The sequence below is a fragment of the Oncorhynchus masou genome, chromosome 11 (assembly GCF_036934945.1).
Source record: "Oncorhynchus masou masou isolate Uvic2021 chromosome 11, UVic_Omas_1.1, whole genome shotgun sequence".
NCBI classification, from domain to species: domain Eukaryota; kingdom Metazoa; phylum Chordata; class Actinopteri; order Salmoniformes; family Salmonidae; genus Oncorhynchus; species Oncorhynchus masou.
The window spans coordinates 24,939,182-24,955,967 of NC_088222.1; the positions used below are offsets into that span (position 1 = coordinate 24,939,182).

At 44.5% G+C, this 16,786-nt stretch overlaps 1 protein-coding gene across 2 annotated transcripts in view; it reads right to left on the reverse strand.

Moving 5' to 3' along the window:
• The window catches only part of LOC135548371 (roundabout homolog 1-like), a 190,196-nt gene that overhangs the window by 18,613 nt on the left and 154,797 nt on the right, over positions 1-16,786 (reverse strand). Inside the window, exons 4-12 of one of the 2 annotated variants that reach the window (XM_064977904.1) lie at positions 11,867-11,987; positions 10,703-10,841; positions 10,339-10,466; positions 3,195-3,319; positions 2,845-3,016; positions 1,067-1,272; positions 880-961; positions 590-758; positions 18-184 (exon numbers count right to left, since the gene is read on the reverse strand). In XM_064977904.1, the coding sequence (XP_064833976.1) occupies positions 18-184; positions 590-758; positions 880-961; positions 1,067-1,272; positions 2,845-3,016; positions 3,195-3,319; positions 10,339-10,466; positions 10,703-10,841; positions 11,867-11,987 (1,309 nt within the window). Of the gene's footprint in view, positions 1-17; positions 185-589; positions 759-879; positions 962-1,066; positions 1,273-2,844; positions 3,017-3,194; positions 3,320-3,451; positions 4,122-10,338; positions 10,467-10,702; positions 10,842-11,866; positions 11,988-16,786 lie in introns of those variants that run through there. The other variant, XM_064977905.1, reaches the window with a different exon arrangement.

Here is a 16,786-nt window from a genome sequence, read left to right on the forward strand (position 1 = left end):
GGAGATGGTTATCTCACCTTGTGTCCTGACTGCATCAGTGATGGGGCTGGGGTCACTGAGGCCGTAGGCGTTGGCTGCTCTCACCAGAAAGAGGTAAACTGCACCTGGCTTGAGGTTCTTCAGGACAAAGGTCTCCATCTTCACGTGGTCAGCCAGAGTCACCCAGCTACTCCCCGACGCGTGACTACACAGATGGAGGAACAATGGTCAATCATTCACAACAGGCAAGGTCTTAAAAAATGAGTGCATACACAACACATGCATATATATACAGCCCTAAACATACATAATAGACACACATCTCGGCCCTGCTAGACTTACCGGAATACCTCGATGACATAGGAGATGGGCGTGGACGCAGCGTTTGGGTTGGATTTCCCACACTTACCTGAATACCTCGATGACTTAGGAGATGGGCGTGGCCCCAGCGTTTGAGTTGGAATTCCTAGACTTACCTGAATACCTCGAAGACATAGGAGGTGGGTGTGACCCCAGCGTTTGGGTTGGATTTCCTAGACTTACCTGAATACCTCGATGACTTAGGAGATGGGCGTGGCCCCAGCGTTTGGGTTGGAATTCCTAGACTTACCTGAATGCTTCGATGACATAGGAGGTGGGCGTGGCCCCAGCATTTGGGTTGGATTTCCAGGACAGAGTGACTGAGGTGCGGCTCACTTCAGTCACGTCAGGCTTGGATGGGCCGCTGGGGATCAGGTTAGGGTCTGTGGGTCGACCTGGCTGGACTACTACTCCGAACTCTGCCAGACACGAAACAGAGAGGTCAGAGTGGCAATCAAATAAATACCCATTTATTCACAGCAATGACTCCAGAGAGTGAAAGATACAGCTGAAAAGATCATTATGATGTCCATAACCTACCTTCCACCTCCAGGTAAGCCCTCCAGGATGCCTCTCCACTGGGGCTGGACGCCACGCATGTGTAGACTCCTGTATCTCCAAGCTGAGGAGCAGAGACACAGAGACAGTATAAGAGTGGGTTCATTTGGTGGTGTCTGAGTGGTGGTCTATGAGTGTATGTTGGTGGTGGTGTTACGCTGCCCCCTACCTTAGCGTAGCGGATCTGCAGGGCTCCTGTGTCTATCTGGGTGATGCGGGCCTCCTCAGGGGACACCATCACCCCGTCTTTCTTCCAGTGAACTGTTGGTGTGGGTGTCCCTGTTGCTTGGCAACCCAGGACCACTGTGCTCTCCACAGGTACCGTATGATTGGACGGGCCCTGTCGGATCACGGGAGGGGGGCGGTCCGACACCACTATTCAAAAGAGAGCGGGAGAAGGTACTGTTTAATACCAGTTATACTGTGAGAGTAAATAGTTCTCTATCAGCCCTTCAGATAGAGAGAGAAATAAAAAATGTATAGACGAGAATGGAAGGGGGAAAGACGGAGAGAAAATCAAGGGCAGATGTGATGTGAGAGATATTGAGGGAAATTGAGGAGAACACAATAGGAGTGATCGGTTGGGGCAGTGGAGGGAATAGACATCAGATTATCCCAATGCCCAGAGCAACTGGCTAATCACTGGGAAGTAGCAGGAACAGTAGGAGCTGACAATAGCCAGAGCACCACAGACCAGCTAATAACAAATCCCATTTAGACAGCAGTCACGCAGCCGTCACTCTCACATTTCACAACATTGTGGAAATAGGGGGGGAAAAGCTCTCCAAAATCAGAGGGAAAAATAATGGAAACACCTTGAAAACCGCCAGAGGTAATGGCAGCAAGTTATTTCCATACAAATACACCTCGTAAACAGGGAGGGAGGAGGGGGAAGGGAGAGGGGAGAGACAGGTAGGCCTATTCACTTGAAGGAAATATAAAGGATAGCAGAGTGAGAAGTCTTACTTGGATTAAACATGCTACATCCTTGTTTCATTTCCATTAAGTATAATTGAGTGTTGGTGACTCTTATTTGTCCGGTGCGACACCTTGGCAGCTGCAGAAAGCTTTATCATCACCATATGATTACCGGTACCCAGAACCAATAGCTACCACTGCTGAAGTCACCTTTATGCACAGACAATGCTTGCCGCCTGTACCAGCCTCAGGCAATTATGTGAATTAACATAATATATGTACATAGTGAAGACACACACACACATGCGCACGCATGCTCACACTCAAGTCAGTTTATTATAACCAAGTAGACTTTGCTGGTGGGGATGGTTACTGTAATTACAGTTGTAGGCCTTTGAGCCAGACTCACCATTTTAATTCAGTTTTTAATAACTGATGCAATTATCAGGATTATCATCATTCGGATCACCAGCATGACATTAGGGAGGAGAACGAAAGGTGTCGGTGTTTAAATACGTGTGTGTGTGTAAAAGGGTGTGTGTGTGAAAATGTGAGTATGTGTGTGTGTGTTTTGGGGGAGGGTTCAGTTTGTAAGGAGAGGATGGGCAGTCTATATGCACTGTGTCACCATGGGAACAGGGGGTTTGGAGTCCAAACGCATGCAGCTGAGGGTTCCTGAATTCACTCCAACAACAATTAGTAACAGTAAGAAACAATGAACCATAGAGGACACAGCATTTCAGCAGTCTACAGGAAAGGCTGATCTGCCATACATCCAGTCAGCAAAGCAGCAAGTAGCTATTCAGCTACACAGTGGTGATTTTTTAGTCATGACATTGGAGGCCGCAGATTCTGTATTTTCCAATCATGGAGAGACAACTCAGCCAATCAGGCCAGTGGAGTCAACTTACGTGATGGAAGAGCTTTGGCCAGTTGGTTAGAGGAAACCCTTCTCCCTCCCTCCCTCCCTCCCTCCCTCCCTCCCTCCCTCCCTCCCTCCCTCCCTCCCTCCCTCCCTCCCTCACTCACTGTCAGTGACCTCCAGCAGGGCCTTGGTGATGACGGAGCCAGCGATGTTGAGGGCCTGACAGCTGTAGTACCCGGCGTCAGAGCGCTGGGCATCTGCGATGGTCAGACTGCCAGTCTGGGACACAGAGAGACGGCTGAAGGGCTGAGGGGGCTGGTAGGAGAATAGCAGGCTCTGGAGGACAGAGAGAAAGAGACAGAGGGGTCTTGAGACTGGAATTACATGTCTATGCTTGAGACATCCACTGGACATGGTGTTATCAATATCCTATATCCTACACTGGGATATGGATCAATAACTTAAACTCTATGCATCTACATTTATAAATTAGATGGACTAGATGGTATCTCACATTGCTGCCCTCCCTCTGCCAGAAGATAGCAGGTTGGGGGTTGCCAGTGGCCTCACACTGGAAGGTGACCGTTCTCCCCACCGCCACCACCTGGTTTCTGGGGCGCATGGCGAATGCTGGGGGCACTGCAGGGGTGGAGAGATGTGGCTTGGTTAACAGGACAAGCCATTGAAAAACTTTGCAAGCATTGCAATATAATAATATAATAAACAACTAAAATCTCATAGAAATAGGATGACATAATGATGATAACTTACCAGTGGAGACTACAAGAGAAGAGAAGAGACACAAACATGGGAGATGAATAATGATGGCACATGCAATGGGAAAAGATTATCAGTCAATCATTAAACATTTTCAACACACACTTTGATGAATGAATACATGACTGAGTAAATTAATGGAACAAACAACAACCTGACACACAGTGGGGGCATGAGGCGCAGAAGCTCTGTTTGTGTGCGAGTCTACTTCCCAGTCATTAATGGAGGATATGCGTGGTAGGGTGTGTTGACTGAGGCTGGTCTTCGGAGGAGTCGGCTTGTGTGTTTAATGAATGGGACCCCAGTGGGAGAATGCTTTAGTGTGTGTTTGACTGTAAATACATCTCCCTCCCTCTATCTGTGTGTGCCCCAGTTTGTTGTGCATGTATGTGCCCCTGTGTGTGCCCCTGTATGTGCCCCTATGTGTACCCCTGTGTGAGCCCTCGTGTGTGTGCCCCCATGTGTGTGCCCCTGTGTGTGTCCCTGTGTATGTCCCTGTGTGTGCCCCTGTGTGTGTGTCCCTGAGTGTGTGCCCCTGTGTGTGACCCTGTGTGTGCACCCCTGTGTGTGCCCCTGTGCGTGTGCCCCTGTGCGTGTGCCCCTGTGTGTGTGTGTGTGTGTGTGTGTGTGTGTGTGTGTGTGTGTGTGTGTGTGTGTGTGTGTGTGTGTGTGTGTGTGTGTGTGTGTGTGTGTGTGTGTGTGTGTGTGTGTGTGTGTGTGTGTGTATTATATATATTACTATGTGTGCTCAGTAAGGCTGCTGGGACACAGCGTTCCCAACCCTTGAAGACTCATTGGACCTGTTGACTCAAAGGTGTGAAAAGCCTTGCATGGGAGTGTTGGGTTGAGTTACAAGGCCAGCCAGTCCTGCAGCCTGTTTGGACAGAGTTACAATCCCCCAGTAAACACATAAACCTAAGGGAAAAGAAAGGGGATGGATTCTACGACAGCTCCATGTGTTGGATTAAGTCAAACAGACACTCGGAGACTGGAACTCTGGGTGTTGAGCTAGGACTATAGAGCCTTATTGACTGAGGGCTTAATATCTCTGTGAAGGCTGTGGCACACTGTAAGTCTTATTGGAGATAAACAGTGATATGCATGGAGAGAGAGAGAGAAAGACAGAAAGGGAAAGAGATGGGGGTGAATGATTGAATGAATGAATGAGGCAGAATAGCTGTAGTGTGAACAGAAAAGGGTGAGAAATGAAGACATGACTTTGAGGAGGAAATACATTAAAATGCTACAAGATGAGTGTTGGCACTAGTTAAAGTGTGATGGACGACCTCAGTAAAAGTGTTAGATGATGGAAACTATGCTAAATAAATAAGAATAAATAAACAACAGAAAAACTGTTTTATTTTTAAATAACAGCTGAGCCTTGGTGTGTTGGGATTGAAAGCAGCTCGACTGGAGTGGGGATCCAATATGCTTTGATTTTCACTACTGATAACGTGGCCTGTCTGCACCAATAACACGGCCAGACTGTTTAAAGAGGAAACAAACCCTTAATCTCCTGCCTTCCCTGTGGATATGTTCAAACACAGCAAGCCCACTAGACTGTTTATGTTTGGGGCAGAAAACAGAGAAACCATGGAGCTATGTTTCATTTATGTCAGTAATTATCTTTTTGTTTTCTCATGATTTGGTTGGGTCTAATTGTGTTGCTGTCCTGGGGCACTGTGGGGTCTGTTTGTGTTTGAGAACAGAGCCACAGGACAGCAATGCAATTAGATCCAACCAAACCAACCAAATCATGAGAAAACAAAAATATGCAGTGGCTTGCGAAAGTATTCACCCCCTTGACATTTTTCCTATCTTGTTGCCTTACAACTTGGAAATAAAATAGATTTTTTTGGGGGGGTTGTATCATCTGATTTACACAACATGCCTACCACTGAAGATGCAAAATATTTTTTATTGTGAAACAAACAAGAAATAAGACAGAAAAACCAGAAAACTTGAGTGTGCATAACTATTCAAAATCCATACTTTGTAGAGCCACCTTTTTCAGCAATTACAGCCTCAGGTCTCTTGGGGTGTGTCTCTATAAGCTTGACACATCTAGCCCTGGGATTTTTTCCCACTCTTCAAGGCAAAACTGCTCCAGGTCTTTCAAGTTGGATGGGTTCATGCTGATATACAGCAATCTTCAAGTCATACCACAGATTCTCAAATGAGATCTGGGCATTGACTAAGCCATTCCAAGATATTTAAATGTTTCCCCTTAAACCACTCAAGTGTTGCTTTAGCAGTATGGTTAGGGTCATTGTCCTGCTGGAAGGTGAACCTCTGTCCCAGTCTCAAATCTCTGGAAGATGAGAACAGGGTTCCCTCAAGCTTTTCCCTGTATTTAGCGCTATCCATAATTTCTTAAATTCTGACCAGTTTCCCAGTCCCTGCTGATGAAAAACATCCCCACAGCATGATGCTGCCACCACCATGCTTCACTGTGGGGATCGTGTCCGTGGGGTGCTGAGAGGTGTTGGGTTTGATCCAGACATAGTGTTTTCCTTGAGGGCCAAAAATATAAATTTCAGTTTCATCTGACCAGAGTACTTTCTTTCATATGTTTGAGGAGTCTTTTGCCGTACACCAAACGTGTTTGCTTATTTTTTTTTCATTAAGCAATGGATTTTTTTTCTGGTCACTCTTCCGTAAAGCCCAGCTCTGAGTGTACGGCTTAAAGTGATCATATGGACAGATTTTCCAATCTAAGCTGTGGAGCTTTGCAGCTCCTTCAGGGTTATCTGTTCAAAGTTTCTGATATTTTATTATAACCTAACCCTGATCTGTACTTCTCCACAACTTTGTCCCTGACCTGTTTGGAGAGCTCCTTGGTCTTCATGGTGCCGCTTGCTTGGTAATATCCCTTTCTTAATGGTGTTGCAGACTCTGGGGCCTTTCAGAACAGGTATATATACTGAGAACATGTGACACTTAGATTGAACACAGGTGGACATTGTTTAACTAATTATGTGACTTCTGACAGTAATTGGTTGCACCAGATCTTATTTAGGGGCTTCATAGCAAAGGGGGTGAATACATACACAGGGGATGGATACATATGCACGCACCACTTTTCCATATTTTTTTTTTATATATATTTTTTTTTATATATATTTTTTTTTAAATCACTTCACCAATTTGACAGAGAGGCAGGCAGGTTTGGTGTGGAGTAGATTCTGTAATTGGAACCATGTAATTTCCCTGCATGGGACTCAGGCTTGTCTTTAATTAAGCCCTGCTCATCCTCACTGTCTGTCTCTCTCTTGCTTCGTGTCACTGGGCCACTGTGTGTGTGTGTGTGTGTGTGTGTGTGTGTGTGTGTGTGTGTGTGTGTGTGTGTGTGTGTGTGTGTGTGTGTGTGTGTGTGTGTGTGTGTGTGTGTGTGTGTGCACGCGTGTGTGTGCGTGTGTGTGTGTGCGCGTGTGTGTGTGTGTGCGCATGTGTGTGTGTGTGTCCGTGCATGTGTCTGTATATGCGTGTGTGTGTGTGCATTCGTGTGTTGGTGCTCATTTCCTGCCATCAGTCCCAGTGCTGTGGGGGTCATTGTGGAAGGGCATCCCTGCTCATAAATGAAACCACTTCCTGGTGCCTCATCAACACTCCCATCGGGGCACCTATTCAGAACTGTTACACTGATCCAGTCATGGTTAGACTATGAGTTGTACGAGCAGGGAACAAGGCAAGTAGAGTGCTGATTGCTGCAGAACTGATATGAACTCAAGCCAAGTAAATACAGTTGAAGTCAGAAGTTTACATACACCTTAGCCGAAATACATTTCAACTCAGTTTTTCACAATTCCTGACATTTAATCATAGTAAAAAATTCCCTGTCTTAGGTCAGTTAGGATGACCACTTTATTTTAAGGATGTGAAATATCAGAATAATAGGAGAAAGAATGATTTATTTCATTGTGTATTTCTTTCATCACATTCCCATTGGGTCAGAAGTTTACATACACCCAATTAGTATTTGGTAGCATTGCCTTTAAATTGTTTAACTTATCCTTTAGCTCGAAAATCTATCGGCAGTTTTGTACGGCGCAGCGCGGCTCGGAACGGAACATACCGGACCAATTTTTCTCTCCATGTCCCTGGATTTCAACTGCTAACTCTGGACATTCATACCTGGATCTCACAGCTAGCTAGCTGCTATCCGTGTGACTATCGGCTTTCGTCGATTCCGGAGCAAATATCAATTATTCCGGAGCTAGCCAGTTGAAGAGTTCCATCAATCACTCCTGGGCTACAATCACATATCCGGACCCGTTTTACTGCCTACGCGGAGCCCCACCGGGCCTTCACAACTGGATTGCCGATGTTATCTACCCGAAGGAGTTATCCGACTGGCTCCTCCGTCGCGACGTTACCTGAACGCCCATCTGCGGCCCGCTAACCTTTAGCTGTCTTATCGGCTGCTATCTGCATAGACAATCGGACAATTTATTTATTTATTTTTATCATTATTTTATTTTTGGTTTCTCAGCCTTGGTTTCTCAAATGATTGCCTCGCCTGGTTCACCAACTACTTCTCTGATAGAGTTCAGTGTGTCAAATCGGAGGGTCTGCTGTCCGGACCTCTGGCAGTCTCTATGGGGGTGCCACAGGGTTCAATTCTTGGACCGACTCTCTTCTCTGTATACATCAATGAGGTCGCTCTTGCTGCTGGTGTGTCTCTGATCCACCTCTACGCAGACGACACCATTCTGTATACTTCTGGCCCTTCTTTGGACACTGTGTTGACAACCCTCCAGGCAAGCTTCAATGCCATACAACTCTCCTTCCGTGGCCTCCAATTGCTCTTAAATACAAGTAAAACTAAATGCATGCTCTTCAACCGATCGCTACCTGCACCTGCCCACCTGTCCAACATCACTACTCTGGACGGCTCTGACTTAGAATACGTGGACAACTACAAATACTTAGGTGTTTGGTTAGACTGTAAACTCTCCTTCCAGACCCATATCAAACATCTCCAATCCAAAGTTAAATCTAGAATTGGCTTCCTATTTCGCAACAAAGCATCCTTCACTCATGCTGCCAAACATACCCTTGTAAAACTGACCATCCTACCAATCCTCGACTTTGGCGATGTCATTTACAAAATAGCCTCCAATACCCTACTCAACAAATTGGATGCAGTCTATCACAGTGCAATCCGTTTTGTCACCAAAGCCCTATATACTACCCATCATTGCGACCTGTACGCTCTTGTTGGCTGGCCCTCGCTTCATACTCGTCGCCAAACCCACTGGCTCCATGTCATCTACAAGACCCTGCTAGGTAAAGTCCCCCCTTATCTCAGCTCGCTGGTCACCATATCATCTCCTACCTGTGGCACACGCTCCAGCAGGTATATCTCTCTAGTCACCCCCAAAACCAATTATTTCTTTGGCCGCCTCTCCTTCCAGTTCTCTGCTGCCAATGACTGGAACAAACTACACAAATCTCTGAAACTGGAAACACTTATCTCCCTCACTAGCTTTAAGCACCAACTGTCAGAGCAGCTCACAGATTACTGCACCTGTACATAGCCCACCTATAATTTAGCTCAAACAACTACCTCTTTCCCTACTGTATTTAATATATTTATTTATTTTGCTCCTTTGCACCCCATGATTTTTATTTCTACTTTGCACATTCTTCCATTGCAAATCTACCATTCCAGTGTTGTACTTGCTATATTGTATTTACTTTGCCACCATGGCCTTTTTTTGCCTTTACCTCCCTTATCTCACCTCATTTGCTCACATCGCATATAGACTTGTTTATACTGTATTATTGACTGTATGTTTGTTTTACTCCATGTGTAACTCTGTGTCGTTGTATGTGTCGAACTGCTTTGCTTTATCTTGGCCAGGTCACAATTGTAAATGAGAACTTGTTCTCAACTTGCCTACCTGGTTAAATAAAGGTGAAATAAATAAAAAGTGGAGGTCTACTATTTTTTTTCTGAGGTCTTGGATGATTTCTTTTGATTTTCCCATGATGTCAAGCAAAGAGGCACTGAGTTTGAAAGTAGGCCTTGAACCATATCCACAGGTACACCTCCAATTGACTCAAATGATGTCAATTTGCCTATCAGAAGCTTCCAAAGCCATGACATAATTATCTTGAATTTTCCAAGCTGTTTAAAAGGCACAGTCAACTTAGTGTATGTAAACTTCTGACCCACTGGAATTGTGATACAGTGAAATAATCTGTCTGTAAACAATTGTTGGAAAAATGACCTGTGTCCTACACAAAGTAGATGTCCTAACTGATTTGCCAAAACTATAGTTTGTTAACAAGAAATTTGTGAAGTGGTTGAAAAACGAGTTTTAATGACTCCAACCTAAGTGTATGTAAACTTCCGACTTCAACTGTACATGACCTCACATTTAACTGATAACCCAACTCAGTCGGTTACTCTGGCAACTGCTTGACTCGACACATGAATGTAAACTGATCCATGCTAAATAAATCAGGGCAGTGGTATGACACTCTTTGGTGTGGGTTAGGTAACATATCCAACTGCTCTGAGAACAGCTGTCTTCTTCACACTTTATCTAACGTTTCATGAATGTCAGAGCAACAGCTGCACAGCATAAACACAGTCTGCATACAGTCTGTGGCAGGGTAGCCTAGTGGTTAGAGCATTGGCCTAGTAACCGGAAGGTTGCAAGCTCAAACCCCCGAGCTGACAAGGTACAAATCTGTTGTTCTGCCCCTGAACAGGCAGTTTAACCCACTGTTCCTAGGCCGTCATTGAAAATAAGAATTTGTTCTTAACTGACTTGCCTGGTTAAATGAAGGTAAAAAATAAAATAAAAACATAGTCTGTGCCCTTTCATGTCAAACAGACTTGGGTGACGGTTGGTGGAGGTTGTACTGACCGTGTACGGTCAGTGTAGCAGATGCCTCAGCCTTTCCCACCATGTTCTCCACAACACATGTGTAGGAGCCCTCGTCTGACAGTCTTACATCTCGTACGCTCAGGGTGTGGTCCTCTAGGATCTCATACCTGTAGACAGACAGACAGACACATACACACAGTGTGAGAGAAAGGGACTGGGAGATATAACGATGAGACAAAGGAGCTTCACATGATGGCATACACACTGTAATATACCACGCATCTAATTCCATGACCAGATGCGAGCCTAAGTGTGCATATGAAATTTGATCAGAGTATGTGTCTATGACGTGTAACAGCGTAATATAAAGGCTGTATAGTACTGCTGGGCAATCCATCCATACCTCCCCTTGGGTAGGTCTGCATCCTCTTTCCTCCAGCGGACAGTGGGGACCGGATCTCCCTGTGCCTCACAGTGGAACTCCACACTCTCATCTGCCAGCACCATAACACTACTGGGCCTCTTCACAAACCCTGGGCGCTCTGAAGAAGATCATAATCATAATGTTTTTAAAGTTTGGTGATAGACTGACAGTTTTGCTTGGATCTCCAACCCTTAGCCCTTGCAAAATCAAGCTTATACAAAGCTATTAGATAAGCACCTAAAGACGCTACCTCTGAATACCATTAGCCCCTGTAACTCTCTCTCCATGGGATGGATGTACCACATCCACATTCCCCCGTGTCTCACCCTCTTTCACCCACTGGGACAGTGGGTGAAAGTGTTTTCACTAAAACACATTCATTTATGTGAATGAAAACAACTTAAATCCACTTAAAACTAGTAGGGCTTGTTAAAACTAGGGCCATTTTATTCACATTGGTCCCATAGCACATTTGAAAACAGATCTGTTTATTCAATACACAGTATTATTCTATTAGCCCTAGAAGTTTTTACTAGGCATTGTAAATGTGTGTGGTGTGCCCTGGCCAGTAGCCCAGCCCAGCCTACCCATTCCCATGATAAGATGTCTGCTACAATGGAAGTGTTTGGAGAGGGGGTGGGGTGCTGGTAGAGAGGGGGACAGCATAGGGTGGAGGTGGGGGTGGAGAGGGGAACCAGGCTAGGAGTCAGTGGTCTGGGACACTTGGCAGCAGGAAGAATGATTGAGAGTGGGGGATGAGGGTGGGGATACAACCTGGTCCAGGACAGCTGGGGGGTGGCAGGGGTCACGGTGGGAAGACAGGGTCACCCTGAGTTTAGGATTCATGAGAAATGCCTTCACAGCTGCATGGCTGGGGGCCATTGTTATGTAACCTGTTCCATTATTGGATTATGTGCCAGGGAGAAAAACCTTTACCAAGGGGACATGCAGACTCTTTGACCTTCACTGACACAACTAAGACTCACTGAAGGGGGCTGAGAGGAGGGAGAGGGAGAAAGACTCTACTAGAGGGACAGACAGACAGACAGACAGACAGACAGACAGACAGACAGACAGACAGACAGACAGACAGACAGACAGACAGACAGACAGACAGACAGACAGAGACAGACAGGGTCTTACCTAGAACAGTCAGTTCTGCAATTTCGCTCTCCCTTTCTCCCACCATATTGGTCCCCACACAAATGTATTTCCCTGCGTCACTCTTCCTGGCGTTGGTGATCATCAGCTTCCCACTGCGGATCTGAAAGATGGAGGGAAGAAAAGTAGAAGTTGTAAAGTCATATCTGTAACTAGATACCTATATAAACCAAATATAAATAACACCACACTGAATAAGGCAAGTTATGCTTTGAAAGGCTCTCAAAAAGCGGTTTGGAGAAATTATTTGTGGTTTATAAGGCACTACATCTAGGACAGCTTCTACCCCCAAGCCATAAGACTTCTAAATGTTAATCAAATGGCTACCCAAACTGTTTGCATTGACCCCCTTTGGTACGCTGTTGCTACTCACTTTACACCCACCGACATGTACCTGAATTACCTTGACTAACCTGTACCCCCACACATTGACTCGGTACCGGTCCCCCTGTATACAGCCTCTGTGTTGTTATTTTATTGTAGTACGTTGTATTTAAATGTTATTTTTTTATTTTAAAAATTAGAAAATATTTCCTTAATTACTTTTTTTTAAACTCTGAATTGTTGGTTAAGGGCTTGTAATAAGCATTTCACTGTAAGGTCTACTACACCTGTTGTATTCGGCGCAAGTGACAAATATTGATTTGATTTGACATTACTACAGAGCAGTGGTCACCAACTTTTCTGAGTCAAGATCAAAGCAAAAAGCAAGTCCACAAGCAAGCTGAGATCTACCGCTCAGATTTATTAAAAAGAATGACTTAAAAAACATGCAACATTTTAACCTATTAAAAACAGTTATTTAGCAATGTTTGTGCAGTTGACTATATGCCCAATACATTATCACTGCATACTGTCTATGCTTGAATTGCAATGTTGTTCTTCTCAGACCATTTCGAAATAATACTTCAAAATGTTTGGTACATGATCACACTGGTAATAGATTATAGTAATTTGTTGTATTACTTGTGAGGCACAGCTGAGTGATAATCATTAGCATTTTTATTTTACTGGACTGATGGCCTGCATCTGATGGTCAGTCTGAGGGGTGGGAAGGAGCAGAAGTAACCCTGCCTCTCACCCGTCTCAGTCCCCTGCTCTCCTTCCCTCCGCCGAGGGGACACAGTCTTCCAGCTGATGACAAAACTCAAGTCACACTGCATTATTTCTGTCTCATGCACCAATTCATGTTGTTACTCTTATGACCAGAGAAAGTGAAATATTCCTCAATATTAAAAAAGACAAGCCACTAACAATAACAGCGTAAGCCTATCGTAACACTTTGCTATACTCTTTCATTGCTGCTGCAGTGCTGGTTTTAGTGCAAGTGGAATGTGGGGAGAACGCACATTTTATGGCTTATAAAAGTGTTGAAGAAACGGTTGACAGTGCTTAATAACAACTGACTTATAAAAACAGCAGCTCTTTGCTGTTTTCACTGAGACTTTCTCTAGTCATGGTTTTAACAGTTTTGAAATTTCACAGCATCAACTTTGCTGTGCACTCGAGGCCTCTTTTTACAGCCTATGTCTCGAGAAAACTGTGCAGATACGGTGATCTGATTGGCCAGCAGTAGGCCTATAGGTGCACTTGACTTGCTCTCTGGGCCTGCCAGGTATGCAGAGTTCTACAATTAGATACATGAAATGGTTCAAAATTGGAACACTTTGCCTGCTGAATCAAGAGTACTTACCGAACGAACAAAGCAGGAACGCAAAGGATTTATCATTGTTGTTTGTTGCAGAAATGTTTGGTGATCGACTATGAAGACCTTGGAGATGGCGATCAACCAGTTGGTGACCACTGCTATAGAGACCAGACAAAGATCTGGTAGGTTTAAGGCAAAAGCTTTAAGAAGCAAACAGTGTGCATTCCCAGCTGCCCCGGCTGGCTGGCTGCGTGGCAGGGAGGGCAGTGCCTGACAGGTTGTTTTCCACTGAAAGAGGAAGCAGTGAGCCCACAACATCTCAGGCCTCAGAGAACACTGCTACAGCACCAGCCTAGAGATCCTGTACTGTGACATGCAGCAGGATTGTTGTAATGGGAAATAACTTTGGATGGTTGGGTTGGAGAATTATGCTAGTTTCAAAGAAGAACCTATGTGCAGACAATATGGAATCAGGGTTTCTGCAAACATAACTGATAAGTAAAAGCCAAATCATGCATCAGAAATGTTCAAATAACATTAAAATGTCTTGAAAGAGGGATTGCTATTCAAACACTAGGGTGAGGATGGGTGAAGGAAAACCTTTCTATAGTCCCTGCTTCTTGTTTCCCAGTGGTAAAGTGCAGTGTAGAGTGACGTTGGTTAGTGAGTGGAGAGGTATCATAAGGCACCAGAGCCTGTCAGAGAGGAGGGAAGTGGAGGAGTCCTGATGTGGCCAGGCCAGTAGGTTACAACTTCTTGTATGTAAACCATGCTGGGAAGACCAGCCAAGCAGTCATAGCTAATCTACTCACAGCTTGATTTACAGCAGACTAGCTCCGGCCCCTTCTCTGCCTCATACACAAATACTAACCCTCTTCACCACCTCTTGTCCCCCCTTACCCCTCTCGCCCTCACAATACCTGCAACCTGCTGAGAGGAGGATGACCTTCCCTCTTCACACTGACATATTCTCCCAGGCCATAAAAGTCATCATGTGTTACACAGGGAGAGCAGGAGGAGAAGAGTGGGAGAGGAGAAGATGGGAGAGGAGAGGAGCGGGAGGAGGGGGTGAGGAGAGGGAGGAGAGGGTTAAGAGGGGAGAGGATAGGGAAGAACGGGATAGGAGGGGAGAGGAACGCTCTGTCACGCTCTGGCTGAAAATACTTGAATCAGTTATAGAACCCAGTGCCCTTTATGGTTGTGAGGTCTAGGGTCTGCTCACCAACCAAGAATTCACAAAATGGGACAAACATCAAATTGAGACTCTGCATGCATAATTCTGCAGAAATATCCTCTGTGTACATGGTAAAACACCAAAAAATGCACGCAGAGCAGTATTAGGCCAATAACCGCTAATTATCAAAATACAGAAAAGAGCTGCTAAATTCTACAACCACCTAGGAGTCGATTCGCAAACCTTCCATAACAAAGCCATCACCTACAGAGAGAATAACCAGTGCAAGCTGGTCTTAGGGCTCTGTTCACAAACACAAAAAGACCCCACAGAGCCCCAGGACAGCTACACAATTAGACCAAACCAAATCATGAGAAAACAAAAAGATAATTACTTGACACATTGGAAAGAATTAACAAAAAACAGAGCAAACTAGAATGCTATTTGGCCCTAAACAGAGAGTAAACAGTGCAAGAAAACCTGACCACTGTGACTGACCCAAACTTAAGGAAAGCGTTGACAATGTACAGACTCAGTGAGCATAGCCTTGCTATTGAGAAAGGCCGCCGTAGGCAGACCTGGCTCTCAAAAGAATACAGGCTATATGCACACTGCCCACAAAATGAGGTGGAAACTGAGATGCACTTCCTAACCTGCACATCCTGACAATATTAAAGACACAGATCTTCAAAGAATTTGAAAACAAACCCAATTTTGATAAACTCCCATATCTACTGGGTGAAATACCACAGCGTGCCATCACAGCAACAATATTTGTGACCTGTTGCCACAAGAAAAGGGCAACCAGTGAAGAACAAACACCATTGTAAATACAACCCATATTTATGTTTACTTATTTTCCCTTTTGTACTTTCACTATTTGCACATCGTTACAACACTGTATATATACATAATATGACATTTGAAATGTCTTTATTCTTTTGGAACTTCTGTGAGTGTATCTACTTCACTTGCATTGGCAATGTTAACATACGTTTTCCATGCCAATAAAGCCCTTGAATTGAATTGGAAGGGGAGAGGAGGGGGAGGAAGGGGAGAGGAGGGGGAGGAAGGGGATAGGAGTGGATAGGGGGGATAAAAGTGGAGAGGGAGATGAGGGGGAGAGGAGAGGAGGGGGGAGCAGGGGAGAGGAAGGGGCAGAGGAAGGGAGATGAGGGGAGAGGGCAGTGGCCAGGTTTCAAATCCCAGAGGTCTCAGAGGTCACTGGGCCAGGACCTGTTTCATGTTCCACCCCCTGTGGTGTTGGCAACTTTTAAAGTGTCATCACATTACCCTGAATTTAATGGGGGACAGAGGTCAGAGGAGTGTGATACATTCAGTGTGAGTGTGTGAGTGTGATGTGAAAGAGTTTAAGAATTAAATAATTTTTGGTTTGTATATTTGATAATTTCATTGAGGATACCACCACATGCCTTTTGGGGTTGGAGGGATTGCATTTTGTCCTGTAATTCATTCAATGTAATTTGAGAATCCAGTGGGTTCTGGTAGTCTTTAATAGTTAATTCTAAGATTTGTATTTGATCATGTATAATGTTTTTGCTGTTTGTTTTTTGTTATAGGGCCAAAAAGATTGGAAAAGTGGCTTACCCATACATCACCATTTTGGAAAGATAACTCTTCGTGTTGTTGTTTGTTTAGTGTTTTCCAATTTTCCCAGAAGTGGTTAGAGCCTATGAATTACTCAATTACATTGAGATTAATTCTGATGTACTGTTCCTTCTTTTTCTGTAGTGTTTTTCTGTATTGGTTTAGTGATTCACCATAGTGCAGGTGTAGGCTCAGGTTTTCTGTTTCTCTATGTTTTAGGTTGGATAGGTTTCTCAATTTCTTTCTTAGGTTTCTGGATTATTCATCAAACCATTTGTACTTGTTGTTCATTTTCTTCGATTTTCTGCTTGAAAATTTTAGATTTGATAGGGAAGCTGATATATAAACAAATATACTGTTTAGGTTTTCTACAGCCAAGTTTACACCTTCAATATTACAGTGAAATGTTTTGTCCAGGAAGTTATCTAAAAGGGATTGAATTTGTTGTTGCTCAATTGTTTTTTGGTATGTT